Source organism: Petaurus breviceps, unplaced genomic scaffold, assembly GCF_028583685.1.
Source record: "Petaurus breviceps papuanus isolate PSGF00001 unplaced genomic scaffold, PetGlider_PUasm1.0 220, whole genome shotgun sequence".
In the NCBI taxonomy this organism is placed as follows: Eukaryota; Metazoa; Chordata; class Mammalia; order Diprotodontia; family Petauridae; genus Petaurus; species Petaurus breviceps.
In genome coordinates this window covers 4,960,327-4,975,898 of record NW_027185876.1, presented here as the reverse complement: position 1 = coordinate 4,975,898, position 15,572 = coordinate 4,960,327, and the positions used below count along the sequence as shown (strand labels likewise).

Below are 15,572 nucleotides of genomic sequence, written 5' to 3'. Positions count from 1 at the left end.
TTACAAATAAGGAAACTGAGGCAAACAGGGTTAAGTGGCTTGCCCAGTGTCACACAGCTAGTAAGTGTCTGAGACCTGATTGGAACTGAGGAAGGCAAGTCTTTCTGAGCTCGGGTCCAGCATTCTATCTGTGTCACCTAGCTGCCCAAAAATACTGTAAAAACATACAACAGAAAGACTTAGGAACTCTGACCAGAGGACTGAGAATGAAACCTGCTACCCACTTCCTGACAGAGAGATGATGGACTGGACATGTAGAATAAGACACTTTTTTGTACACAGTCAATGCAGAAATTTGTTTAACTTTATTTTGCACATTTGTTATAGGGGTTTTCTTTTTCTTTTTTTTCCAGTGGTGGTGGGGTGAAGAGGAAATGGATTTTTATTCATTGAAAAAAACAATTTTATTTCATTTTTAAAACTATACATATACAATTTTTAAAAATTCTAGGTCCAGTTCATTATTCATCCAAGCCTAAGACAAGATTATCCATCTAGCTGCATGTCCTAGTAGAGGCAAAAATGCATTTTTCATCCACCTTGTTTTTTCTAGTGGAAATGGTTATGCAGATTTTTTACACGTTACTGCAGATACCACAAAGGAGGCTTTTTAGTATTCTCTTATCTGGTACAATCAATAACATATCATCTCTGAATAGGAATATTTGAAGATTCAAACTACCAACAGATTAACAGAAAATCCTTTTGTTTGTACCTGATTCAAGGTGTCTTTCATGGTACCAGAGAACACTCTTGGTAAATGCATCCATCTTCTGTCTCCATAGCACTTTCTAAGTACTCAAATTCGCACTTTAGGAGTCACTCTCAAGTTTTACTCTTACTCCTCAGATCCAATCACTGGCAAGTTTTGTTGATTCTGTCTTTATATACCATCTCTTCCAACTATTCTTTTTCCCCCTTTTCATGGCTACCACCTTAGTTCAGGTCTGAATCACTCCTCACCTGGATTATTGCAATGACCCTCCACTTTAATATTAAAGAACTCCAAAGTTCTTTTATCTGATCATGCAAGATTTTTAAAATTAATTCATTCCTCCTATACCTTACAACTCTAATCCAATTCTTTGTCTTCATTGTGACCTCTAAGCCCTTCATTCCTTAGTACCTTTCCCATCTCCTCTGTTCTAGCTCTACTCTCCTCCCTTCCCAGTCTCCATTCCTTGAAGAACCACTTCACATCTATACTATCTTACACTGTCTAATTCCTTGTTCCCTTGTCCAGTTGCTATTCATGTTCCAAACTTGAATTACTCCCATTTTCTTCACTTATACTCATGTGCTGATGAATGTCATTTGAAGAAATAACAAAGCCGTGGCAACTGGATACACTACATATTTGGTTTATCTAATCTTAACTGGACCTTTGTGACAGCAAATCATTTATTTTATTCCTCTCTATTTGATTCACATTCTTCTTTCCTCAAACTTCCCACAGCCCCCCTTCACCCTCTCAGCTGAAGGCCTCATTGCACACTTCACCAAAAAAAATGAAAAGAGTTCTCTTCAAAACCCCCCTTCCCTTTTTCCTCACCTCACATTCCCCTGACATTATCCCCCACTATTTCTTCCTTCACTGAACTCTTTAATGAAGCTATGGCACTTCTTGCCAATACCAATCCTTTTATGTGTACCTTTGATCTCATCCCTTCCCATCTCCTCTAACAGACTGCCCCTACTATTATCTCATCTTTGAATTTCTCATCTTCCCATCCATCCTTAATGGTTCCTTCCCTTTCCTAGGAAACTGCTCACATCTCCTTCATCTTTAAAAAATACCCACTAGACCATCATCCCATCCCTGCAAGCCATCATTATTCTTTCTCTTCTTTCCTTTTTAATTAAACTTTTTGAAAAAGCCACCTACACTCAGGGTTTCTCCCCTCTGCTCTCCACAGCCTGACTTCCAACCTTACTATTCAAGCTGATCAGCCCTCTCCAAATTTACTAATTATGTTGATTCCCAAATCACATTTTCTCAGTACTCCTTCTTCTTGATTTCTCTGTAGCCTCTGACACTATTGATGATAGTGTCGATGTTGATGATCCCCCTAGAGATTTTATTTGATTTGAGTTTTCATAACACTGCTCTCTCTTCATTCTCCTGTCTGACCACTCCTTCTTTGTCTCCTTTGCTGGATCTTCAAGTCACACCTCTTAACCATGAGTGTACCCCTAACTTCTAGGCTTGATTCTTTCTACACTTTTCTTAGCTGATGAGCTATGAGCTTAGTTTAGTTTATGCTTTAGTTATCAGCTCTGGGCAAGTGGCTCCCAAGTCTCAACAACCATCCCCAGTTTCTCTCCCGAGTTCAAGTCCTGATCATAAATTGCCCACTGTATATCCCAAACTGGATGTCCCATATGCATCTCAAACTAAACATGTCCAAAACACAACTCACAGCCTTTGCCCCCCGAATCTACGCCTCTTTTGAACTTCCTAATTACTGTTGGGGGCACTGTCACCTTCTAGTCACAACACAAAAGTCATCTTCAACTCCTCACTCTCGCTCTCCCCACTTATCAGCTCAGTTTCCAAATCTTGCTCCTATCTCCACCACATGTCTCGTATGTGTCATCTTATCTCTATTCACATAACCACGGGATTCTGAACTCGGACCCTTAGCACTTCTTGCCTAGATGATTGCAATAGTCCCAGTTGGTCTTCCTAACACAAGACTCAATTCCAATCCACACTATGCAGGTCTGTGTCACTCTCCTACTCAATGAACTTCAATGATTCCCTGTTACCTCTAGGATCAAAGATAAACTGCTACACTTAATACCGAAAACTTTTTACAGCTTTATTTCTTTACAATTTTGTCATACATTACTTTCTTTCATTACGCTACAGTACAGTCAATGACCCACTTGCTATTCTTCACACACGATGCTCTTATTTCCCATCTCCACACCTTTGCAATGGCTGTGTCTTTTACATGAGAAGCTTTGCTCCCTCCCCTCTACCTCTTAAAATTCCTGGCTTTCTCGATGAATGGGCACCAGTGCTGCCTTCTACAGGAGGCCCTTTTCCAGTTCCCTCTGAATAGTTATCTCATATCTACTGCATATGTTACCTTTCGTTTATGGAGTTATTTATGTACACGATGTCTCCTCCATTGGAATGTAAGCTCCCTGAGGGCAGGGATTGTTTTATTTTCTTATTTGTATCCTCTTCATTTAGTATATAGCAAGTGTTTAATTAATCCTTGCTGGTTGTTTGGTTCTTTATATGTATGTGTTGTCTCCTGGACAGAATGAAAGTCCTTGGTGTTCCCAGCACCTAGCCCAATTGCATAGTGTATAGTAGGTGCTTAATAAGTGCTTATTGATGAATTGTCTTAATTAAGCCTCATTTCATGTCAAGGACTGGCAATTTGTTGAATGAAGTTATTTCTGTAGTTGTGTTCATCAGAATTTTGTAGAATTTTTAAGTATCTGTAGCACCTGGACTCAAATGTTCTTCAAGGTATTCTGGGGGTCTTCATTCACTCAAAAACCATAGTTTTATGAACCATCACAGATGTGTAAACTGTTAGTAAGCCAGGGGACAAACAATCATTTCAAAGCAAAGGCATTTAATAAAACAGTGTAACAAAAAATCTAAAAAGGTTCCTCCTGCCCTCCCCACCCCAAGCCTGGTCTACACTCTCCCACATGGGGGCATACGTGGAGAGGCACACACACATGTGACTAAGGGTATATATATATATATGGAGAGGCACACATATAGGAAACACTTGACCCCAGGGTGCATGGGCAGCGAGGTGGTCCAGTAGATAGAGCACTGGGGATGTGGTCAGAAGGATGAATTCAAATGCTCCCTCTGACTTGTACTAGCTGTGAGACCCTGGGCAAGTCACTTCAACCTCTGTTAGCTTCAGTTTCCTCCTCTGTAAAAAGGGGATAATGACAGCACCCACTTCCCAGGCCTGTTATGAGGATCAGGTGACTTTATAATTGTGAAGCGTTTAGCACATGGTAAGTGTAATATAAATGTCAGCCATTATAGTCATTGTGTATGAAGGGAAAACTCATTCCTTTGATGTTGTAGAACTGATGTGGTCACGCGGTTCCCATTAGGCTTCTGTCCCAATGGCCAGTCTCCAGCTGCTGACTCCTCCTGTATCCTCAGCTGAGATGCTACATCTCCATAAGGCTCTGCTGCAGCCCCTTTAACTTAAATAAAGCCCAGAGGTTTTGTGGTGGTGGTGGTTTTACTGCTGCTCTTTTAGAAAAGCAAATTCATGACATGCTCAGTCACAGTCTTTTCTCACAGACTAAGGAAAAAACCCTCAGTGGCTTTTACTTTTCCATGAGGCACAGGATGAGGGCCAGGGACAGAAAGGGGCCTGTTTTTCTAAGGTTTATCTGAAATGGGTGTTTCTTCTCTAGAACAGGATTGATTCTTCATCCCAAGTACCAAGCTCTTTAGAACACAGAGCTGTTCTGGGTAACTAGTGCCTTCAAGTTTAAATCTAGTTTTAACATTAAATTCCTCATCACCTGTTAGAGGCCTCACTCTGATGAAGGGTTAGAAATTCCTCATGGTGGGGCAGCTAGATGGCACAGTGAATGGAGCACCAGCCCTGGAGTCAGGAGGACCTGAGTTCAAATCTGGCCTCAGACACTTAACACAAAAACTAGCCACGTGACCTTGGGCAAGTCACTTAACCCCAATTGCCCTCCAAAAAAAAAAAGGCAAGAAATTCCTACTGGTTCCCTGCTTAAAAATTCCAATTGCTAAACTGTACCCAGAAAGTCTCGGTTTAAAGTCTGTCCTCCCAACAAACTGCCACGTGCTCTCTGGGTTTGAGAACCCCCAATTTTTCGACCCTAGTATTCTTTTGATCTCTTCTATGCTAAAGAATGATAGAGGTATAGACACAAGAACAAAACTAAGCAGGGTGGGAGGTAGAGATCAATGTTTTAATATTTTAATAAATTATATATACTTATGTATGCACACACACATATGGACATGTGTGTCCAGAAAGAGTGAGCGAGCCAGAAACAAGCCAGCCCTCTATGGGAGGGAGAGAGTTAGTCTGGGGAGAGATTTCAAGGTTCTATTTTTCTTGAACAAGTAAATTCTGAATAAAATATGAGAATACATAATGTATATATGTATATACATGAATGTATTTTTAAAACATATCCTCACAAGACTGTGACAGAACATACAACATTTTTATAATCTACCATTTTTAAAAATTGAGAATCAGTTTAGAATAGCTGGTAGAAAGTTAACTGTACAACCAGAAAGACCTGGGAGGCAAGCCCTGCCTATCACATATACTGGCTGTGTGACTCTGAGTAAGTCACTTAACCTCTCATTGCTCTGGGCAACTCTGTAAGTGGAAGAGAAGATGCCAACCTACAATGAGAGGAGTTTCCTCATCTAGGGAATTCCCTTATCAATGAAATCACAGGTCCATTCCTTATCTCTAACACAATCTGAAGCAATCAATCTGAAGGATTTCAAACAATCTGAAACCATCAAAACTCATTTCCTATTTTTCAATAATTGTTTTTGTTAATGCCAGATTTCACTGTGCCATTTCTAGGTCACCCAGAGATTTTTCCTTTGGTACTTACCACCAAGACCCAGGAAATATTTGGTTGCCGAGCTGAAGAAGATGTCACAGAAGAACACCCTAATAAACTTATCAAAAAAGAAGATATACTCCAAGACTTCAGAAACAGAGCTGGAATATCTGACTTCCACCCAGTCAAAAAAATTGTGATGGTTTGTACAGAGTCCCTTTTTATTTGGCCATCAAGACTTCTGTAGGAGTTTCCTTCCAGAAGCTTCTCAGTTCTTGTTTAAAGTATCGAAATAAGAGAGTTCAGAGATCCAAAACTGGACACTGAAAAAATGAATGCTCTGGGGAAATCATATTTACTTCTTTAAGGTTTACAAAGCAATTGGGATTTGGGAGTTATAAGCATTGACTATTGTCATAGACATCTGTCTCTTAGAACCTCCAATAACTGGACAGCTCTCAGTTTGCATCTTAGCTGTTGATATAACAATGGCACAGAAACATGAGGTTTTCTCTTATCTTATTTTTTATCTTATTCATGCAGGAATATCCTGGAGAAGAACTTTTGGTTGTTTATGATAAAGAGTTCAAATATGGACAGAACTTTTATCTTATTGGAACTGAGGAAGCCAAGGAAAACATTTTAAATGTAAGCAGATCACCAAACTTTATATTGACTATTTTACAGTCAGGAGGAGTTCTATCAATAGAGTGAGCCTGCTCCTAATTGGCAAAATTGCATGGTAGCTCATGTCCTACGTGGATGAATGTCACTCCTCTGGAGGTCATCTTTCAAATGTCAGAAAAAAGTCAACCTGGAAAGCAATTGATCTCTGCTGACCTTTGGTTCAGGATTATCCAAATTAGTTCTGGGATGACAAATAAATTCAGTTCTTGATGGTTAAACTTTCCTGGTGGGTGTAGAAAACTTGGTCCAGAGAATAAATCCTTGTAATACTTGGCTTATGCTATTCCTTTTTTATTTTTGAAGACAAGGTTTCCCCATCTTGCCAAAGCTGGAAGTGCTACCTGAAGGTTACAAAGTGGCAAAAGAGCTTCTAATTAACATCTCTTTAGGCAACTCGATGGTTCCCTACACCTCCCCCAGTGTTCCTGGGGGCTCCCCATATTGATGCTGGATTTAATGCACACACTCTTTCTGCATAGGCCATTCCAGCTCAAAACTCCTGACTTCAAGAGATTCACCTGCCTCAGCCCTCCTGGCAAGCAAAGATTATAGGCACGTCCTAGCCAGCTGGCCCACTTGGCATTTTAGGTTATTCCTAACCTGATCAATTGATTTAACTGATTCCATTAACTAAAATCAGTCAAGTTAATTGTTTGATGGAACAATCCACTCAGAACACTTGATGGGAGGAGGAAGTGTGGTCCAGTGGAAATAGTACTGGCCTTTGAATCAGAGGAGATGGGTTCAAGTTATCACCTCTTGATTCCTATTTGCTCCATGTGTATGACCCCAGGAAAGTCGCAACCTCTTTGGGTTTCAATATCCTCATCTGTAAAATGAGAATACCGGAGTAGATGGTCTCTGAAGCCCCTTCCAGCTGTAGATCTATGATCCTCTGGTCTGACAGCTTTATGTAAATGAAGCCTAAATAACTTTATAATCTTATGTTATTAAATGTGGTTTGTCAATTTCACAAAAAACAATACTTTGAAGAACATTTTACATCTACTTCTTACATTTACTTCTCATGATAGGGATGAAGGAATTTTTTAGACCCAATAATGATTAGTAAGTCTTCAACTTCTTATGGAATCCCATGCTATCCGAATTTAAAATGCTACTTATTAGGTAAAAGCTTGTCATTGAAGTTTAAATAAAGATTGAGGGGGAGGTGCCATGGTGAAAGGATACCCAACCAAGTTGGAGGAAGAATAAAGAATACCAGTCTTAGCACGAAACTTTGTGAACTCCACCTAAAGCAGGAGTTCATGACAGTGACTATAGCCCTGAACAGAAGGCAAGTTCAAGATGGGAGGTATGTGTCCTCTTGTACATAACAGAAATCAAACCTGCTTTGGGGTGTTCCAATTTCTGGGTAGCCAATGTATTTAGAGATGCTGGAATTGCAATCGGGGGGACAGCTTCAAGCAGAATCTCTGATTTCAGTAGCTTAGAGTGGAAGCATACTTGGAAGACTCTGACTGAAGCACATGTTCACTAATTTTTGGTTTAGAGAATCTTCAAACATTTGAAGGGTTGTCTTAAAGAAAAAGGACTGGGTTTGTTCTCACAGGGCATAACTAGCAGCAATAACTGAAAGTTACAAAGAGATAGATTTTGGCTAAATATGAGAAAATGTTACCTAAAATAAGTCATTTCAAAGTGGAATCCTCTAGAGACTAAGGAATGTATTATTGGTTGGGATGTGGGAATTTTCCCCTCACTATAGGTTTGCAAACAGAGACTACACTTCTATTTGTTGGGGATGGCAAAATCCAATTGGAGAGTTGGCAGCTTTGTAGCTGACCCATAAATAAAAAGAATCCCCACCAGAACCTATCTGACAAGTAGCTGTCCAGCCTCTGTCCACCCTCCAAATAGGACAAACCCACCAACCCTCATGGCAGCTCATGGCACTTTTGGACAGCTCCTAAACTGGCCTGCTAGCAACTTTTATCCATTGATCCTGATTCTGTTCTCTGGGACCAAACAAAATAAGGCTAATCCCTCCTCCACAGGACATAACTTCAAATATCTGAAAACTATCATGTCCTGGCCCCCCTCCCTTCTCATTGAGTTTTTTTCCCCCTCCAGGATAAACAGGCCCAGTTCTTCAACCAATCCTTATATGGTATGGACTCGGTACCTTTACCATTCTGTTTGCTCTCTTCTTTTTAGCATATCAATGTTCTTCATAAATCGTGGTGCCTCCAAATGAACACCAGAGGAGGGCAGAATCTAATGGGACTGTCACCTCCCTGCTTTTGGAGGCTGTATCTGTCCTGATAAAGCCCATGGCTGACCCATGTTGAACTTGAAGTCTTCTAAACACCCAGAACTTATTCTGAACGACTTTTGTCTATTCACGTTTCCCTGTTTTGCACTTGTGAAGTTGATGTTTTTTATACCCAAGGGCAAGTCTTTACATTTATCTCTCTTGGATTTCATCTTAGACTCAGATCAATGTTCTAGCCCATCATACAGTGTGTTAGCTGTCCCTCCCAGCTTGGTGTTATATGCAAATTTGATGGGTAAGCCTTTATCCAAGTAATTGAGAAAAATGAAAAAAAAAATCACAAGGTCAGGTACAAACTCCTGGGGTTCTATATTGACTGTATTGCTGTACTGACACTGAAACCATAACGATTAATTTCTGGTCATTTGACCAATTCTGAATCCATCTGCTCATTATCTAATCAAAACCTCTTTCTCAACAAGAATTTTACGAGATAATTCTATCAAAAGCTTTGCTAGAATATCAGAAAACTGATTTGAGAGCATTCCCTCTATTTACTTATTTAATAATCCTATCAAAAAAAGGAAATGAGGTTAGTCTAAACTTCCCTCCTCTTGATGAAGATGTACTGGGTGCTTTGTAATCACTGCTTCCCTTTTCATATGTTAACCAATCAACTCTTTGGTGATTTGTTATAGAATTTTCCTAGGAATCCAAGTCAAGTTCACTAGCCTATAGTTTGCCAACTCTGTTGTGGGTAGGATTCTTACTAAGGTTTAGATTGGAATACATGATCTCTGACATCTCTTCTGTCTTTTAGATTCTATGACATTCCAAGTAAGTGCTATTAGAGGAAGAACCATCTTGTAATCATAGAAACGTCACTATATCAGAAGTCAGAAACAAAAGGGATAGGAATAGACTAAGTACATAATGTTATATCCATAAGCAGAACTGGCTGGAGGATTTTACTATAGGGAATTCCTTTTCCATTTGGACTGTACACAGGATAGTGATAGATGCCTTTGGTGAGCATATGTCTCCCTATTTTATTCTTTGCTTGATTGTTAGCAATAACTTCTGACTATTAGACAATTTGAACACTTTTTCAAGCTTTTATTTAATTACATGTTTAATACTATTTCTCATAAAATTTTGATGTCAACCCCTTGATCAGGAAGGTTGACCCCTATTATAACATTATTCTTTAGTGAAAATTAATCATTTCAGCTCAGAGTAACACTTTTTTCATTAATGTAATATAGTATAAATATGAGGATTGCCTGTATCTATTCAATTCCTTTGCTCTGAAAGGTTACTTTTAATTATATTTTCTTTATTAATAATGTAAAATTTTTATAATAAATTGACTTCTTGAAAAAACCTTTGGAATTTACTCATAATTATATCAGAACTTAAGACAGCAAAACTCTGTGACCTGTGTAACTCTATCGCTACCTGGCAACATGTATAATAGAGGAGAGGAATCAGGGGAAAAAAAGAGACATTTTCAATAGTACAAAATAGAATCAGGGCTGATGAAAAACTGACTTCTTGATTCTAGGGGTATTCAACTAAAAAGAAAGAAGCTGAAAGGAGCAAAAATAACATTATCATCAATGAACCTATAGGGAACCTTACAGACCCTCTGCAGGGGTCAGCATGAATGAAGGTATTGAGGCTGCAAAGGATGGGCTGAATTACTTTTCTTCTTTCACTCTCTAGTGTCCTTTCTAAGAGTTATCTATATATGGAGAGAGTGAGGTTTTATGCCAATTGGAATATGTGCAGAAGTTTTTTTTTTTATTTTATTTTTTGCTGCTGCTAACTGATAAAGATAGGAATACATCATAAAGCCAGGAAAATGGTCCAAGTGGGTAGTGGACAACAATCTTGTCTTCTTCTTTAGCTTTTGTGCTAGTTTGAATTCATTTGCATACTAATACAAATGGTCTGTTGAAAGCAAAGTGGACTTCATGAATCTAAGTTCCATATACCTCTGATATATGAGTTTTCTTTGGTGATTTATAAATTTCACAAAAAATAATTTTTCTTGAAATGGACTTTAGGGGTATAGATTAATTCCAAAATATTATATAGGATATATAAGGAATTTCTAGCTTTAAGTCAGATATTCATGAACATACATGGATATAACAATGGACTTTCAACTTTGATTCAATATCAGTTGCAGACAGTTTGAAAAATATCATTAATCTTGGCTTGGGGGCACTCTGCCTGGTTTTTGTTCTGAGGATCTAATTTGCCTGTGGTGGCTATAAGCTTCAGCACCACTTTCATGTTTATGAACTCTGAAACTCCCTGAACAAAATATTCAATTTCAATAGCTCAAATTATGACCTCTGACTGACTAACTGGCAAAAGAGTATACACCAATGGGGGCTTGTGGCTTTTAGATTGGAATGGATGCTGACCCACAGTTTATCTCAAACTTGGGGTAGCTTTTCTAGAAGGCACATATGCAAGTGGGGGCATTCAGGGTCTTACAGTTGAATGCAGAGCAGAGCAAGGACCTGGGATTTTATCAGTATGAGTAGATGCTTCACCAAATGAAAATTACAATTTACTTAGAGTCAGCACAATTTATAATCTAGTAAGACTTACCAGATACTGTGAGGAAAAAAAAATTCCTGCTCTCTGATCAAGCTGATGATAAGACTTTCCAAATTTAGCTAATAGACACATATTTTATTCCTGAGCCTACACTCAAAGCCTTGTCAGCTTGGGTTGGAGCAGCCAGATGGGGGGCTACTTTGGCCTGTCCTTCAAGAGCCCAGCCTCCAGTGAGGTATTAGAGTAAGACTTAGGGGAGAGAGTCATGTGCAGATAAGAGAGAAAATTTATGTAATCTGTGAAAAGTTCATTGTATAACTAGTGAAAATGTAACAATTGGATTTTTTTTTTAACCCTAGCCTCCGCAAGAGCAGACGGTTACTGAAGAGGTCAAAGAAAGTGTTGAAGAAGTTTATGTTTACAAACCATCTGTTCCTAAACCTTGGGTTTCCTTGGGAAGCGAGGAAGAAATTGAAGAAGAATCTGTTCGTGAATCTACAGTCAGGGTCAGGATGAATACCTTTCAATTCAAATATAACCTTTAGAAGCACCTACTATGTTCAAGGCAAAGGCAAAAATCCCTCCACCACTGGCTGCTTTTATTCTTAAATCACCCACCACATAGTAGGACAATTATCTTAGATAATTATTCATGGTTTCTCCCCACTCTGTAAGGCTAATTTCTGTGTACTCTTGGGGCTCTCTGATTCCATTTAATAGAAGAGAGAGAAAATATTCTTTCAATACCAGTGAGGATGCCCCCCCCAAAAAAAAACTCATTAATTTACTTTTTTGTATTCATTTCAGGCCAAATATAAGATTTCTCGTAAACGAAGAGAATTTGGGGCACCCATTGAATTTGGTGACCATAATGCTTCAAGTGTGAAAGACAGCTATATCGAATGTACATCATACATAGATAAAAACTTTATAGTCAAGCAGCTTGAGAAAGACGCTGCTGTACAAGTCATTCCGATATTAAAGGATGAACACACTCAGACCCAATGGTAAGCATGAAGAGGGTTTAACTGTGTTTTAGTGCTCGTGAAGAAAACTTTCTGTATCTCAGAGATAGATCACGAAAATAAAAATAAATGTGAAATTATAAAATGTAGATTTATAAACTAATTCAATTTCATTTTAAAAGTTTCTATTGAGCATCTCTTGTCGGATCACTGAAAAGTCAGAGAGCTCTGTGGTCAGGTTCTGAACAGGAAATGTATTGACTCTGTGGCGCTGTGGGCAAGTCCCTGTGGGACACTCCCTCAGACTGCAAACTGCAGAGCAGTGCAAGGCTTACCTGCATATGAAGAGGAAGATTTCTTACTGAGTTTTCTAGCTCTGATCTGGGCCGGGAGGCAGGGAGGAGGAGGAGGCAGTGGCCATACAAAGGACATATGGGCCACAGTCTCTGCTTTCAATGAGTTTATAATCTCATTTTAGAAATAAGAGGCGTATAACATGCGTATTGCACAATTACGTAAGAACTGGCAGCTAAGGTGGCACAATGGATGGAGCACTGAGCCTGGAGTCAGGAAGATCTGGATTCAAATCCAGACTCAGACACTGTGTGACCCTGGGAAAGTCATTTTAACTTCTTTCTGTCTGTTTCCTCATCTGTGAAACACAAATAATGATTGCACCAACCTCATTTGGGTTCTGTGAGGATGAAATGACATACATATTGGGTTTATGAGACCCAACCTCATATGAGTTTTGGGAGGATGAAATGACATACATATCGGGTTTATGAGACAATGTATCTCATTTGATCCTTACAATAGTCCTGTGAGATAGGTACTACTATCACCCCTATTTTATAATTGAGGAAACTGAGGCAGATAGAGGTGAAGTGACTTGCCCAGGGTCACACAGCTAGTATGCGTCTGAGGCTGGATTTGAACTCAGGTCTTCCTGATTTCAATCCCAGCACTCCATCTGATGCACCACCTAGTTCCTCTGAGCAATTAGGAGAGTCTATTAGAGGACCTGAGTGGGGTCCTAAGACCCCAGGCTATGTCAAGAAGGAGAGCAGATCGGGCAAAAGGCTTTGATTCGATAGATGGCCAACTTGGATCTGCCCTCATATACACTATTTCAGCAGGTTTAAGTAAAATTTAGTCTACTTCCCTACACCAAGTACTCTTGATTCATAGGGATTATGAAGACAATATATATTTTAAAGCATTGCTTTTTTCCCCTTTAATGTAACATAATGTTGCACAGTAGATAGAGGGCCAGTCCAGGGTTAAGAAAGAACTGTATTCAGATATCCTCTTCTCTTCCCCCCTCCCCCCAAAAGAGTCCCACGAGGGATTAACTGAGGAATAAAAGCATAAAGTTGTAGGGCTAAAGTCCCTTCAACTGAGAGATCTGAAGCCGGAGATGGCACAGAAAGCAATGGAGAGGGCATGGTGGGCACGAGCCCATTTCCAACAAAGAATGACACAGAATTGGAGTAAAGGATGTTGTCCAAACTGTGTGATCCAATCACATACATAAATACAGGGGTCCAATGGGAAGCAGTCACTCTACGGGTAGAGTAACACTCTCCAGCTCTAACTTACAGATAAACCATCAATCTGATTGGCACCAGTAAAAGGAGTTTCTTCTCTACATTCTTGACTGGAAAAATAAGGAAGTGAGAGAGATTTAGGTCCCATTTATATGATACCTACATGTGGAAATTAATTAATTCAGTGAAAAAAATTGAATTAGTTCACTGTTGTGACAAAAAATCAAATGACTGACTGACAATTTATTTTGCTTTTTAACCAATTTTAAAGACCAGTCCTCAGTTTTATAAGTACACAAAAATATATCTATAGAAATACAGATATCTTTTCCATCAGGAGAATGATTTATGATTTTACTTAAAGCAATATCTTAATGCTATACTTTATTTGATTTAAGTAATATATTTTCTGATATTTGAGCTTGAAAAGTATAAGGATTCCTACCTCAAAATTATGACTATAAAAAATGCAGGACATGTAGCACTGCAGCCATATTATTATTAATACTAATAATAACTAAGATATAGCTTTTGAAGGTTCACAAATAAATACTGACTGAGAGTTGGGAAAGAAAGACAACCATTTAATGGTGGGCAGACATGTGGCACAGTGGATGGAACACTAGGACCTGGAATCAGAAAGAGCTGATTTCAAATTCTGACTCAGATACTTACCAGCTGAGTGACCCTGGGCAAGTCACTTAACTGCTACCTGCCTCAATTTCCTTATCTGAAAAGGGTAGGAGTATAATGGCAGCATCTACCTCCCAGGGTTGTTGTGAGGATCAAAATAGATAATATACATAAAGTACTTTGCAAACCTTAAACACTATACATAAATGCTACCATTATATTAGGATAATTTTACCTTTTGTCTATGATAAAGGAGAAAATACAATAGTAATTTTTTTAACTTTCTATTTTAAAACTTTGAAGAAATATTCATTTTATTGTCACATAAAATCTATAATTTTGAGTTTAAGCTCACATTGATAATTTGGATACATAAAGAATATCTGTATTCAACTTTATTTTTATAAACCAGGAAACATCCCAGAAATGCTGCTATACAATATATGCCTAGAGAATTCTCTGAAGAGGAAAAAGAAACGCTTCTCAAGTCAGACGATCTGAATGATTTCCTTAACTCTGTCTCATTGAGGTAAATGTCTTATGTATCATTTAAAGCAAAAACGGTATTTCGACTCTGTGCTGCTGTATCTCTAGTCCAAACAGAAAGTGTGCAGGTAATTTTACTTCTGCAAGAGCAAGTGTCCTGCTTTGTTATCCTTTGGAATGTCACTGCCTCTTTGCCTTGGCAGGGCTGGAGCTGGGACCTGACTGGTTTCCTACTGGCAGGTGAAGGCTTCACAAATAGAGAATTAGGAGAGGTCCACCACTGGGAGCATGACCTGGAATACTTGGTTTGTCACTGGGAGTTGTGGGCTGCTCAACAGAAGGGCCTGGGCCGTGACATAGACTCAAACTATGGATCAACCCCCAGAGTCCTAGCAGAGTTCAAGAGGTAGGCAAAGAGGCCCCAGTCTAGGGTCAAGCAGAAATTCCATATATCAGAAGACGGCACAATATAAATTTGAGCCATCATACCTATGATGCTTATAAGTAATATAATAAAACAAACCATCATGAAGATAATTGCAGCTTATGCACTGACATCTTTTTTAGAGAATGAAGAGGTAGGAAAGTCCTATGAAGAATTAGACAAGATTTCTCTGACAAAGTCAAATGTACATTGATACCTGGTGCCTTCAATTCTAAGGTGGTTTTAGGGGAAGATGTTGGGGGCGGGGGGGGGGACATGGTTCAGGATTAAGAAATGGAAGAGACTGGGGCGGCCAGGTAGCACAGCAAGTAAGAGTACTGGCTCCAGTGTCGGGATGACTTGGGGATCGAATCCGGGGCTCAGACACTTAGCACCCACCCAGAAATAACTGGCCGTGTAACCTTGAGCAAGTTACTTAACCCGATTGCTTT

At 39.1% G+C, this 15,572-nt stretch overlaps 1 protein-coding gene across 1 annotated transcript in view; it reads left to right on the top strand.

Annotated features, from left to right (window-relative positions):
• Positions 1 to 15,572, top strand: part of DNAI3 (dynein axonemal intermediate chain 3) — a 77,081-nt gene that overhangs the window by 8,002 nt on the left and 53,507 nt on the right. Inside the window, exons 2-6 of the mRNA XM_069094521.1 lie at positions 5,586 to 5,767; positions 6,109 to 6,213; positions 11,422 to 11,568; positions 11,870 to 12,069; positions 14,623 to 14,739. Of these exons, the coding sequence (XP_068950622.1) occupies positions 5,586 to 5,767; positions 6,109 to 6,213; positions 11,422 to 11,568; positions 11,870 to 12,069; positions 14,623 to 14,739 (751 nt within the window). The remainder of the gene's footprint in view (positions 1 to 5,585; positions 5,768 to 6,108; positions 6,214 to 11,421; positions 11,569 to 11,869; positions 12,070 to 14,622; positions 14,740 to 15,572) is intronic.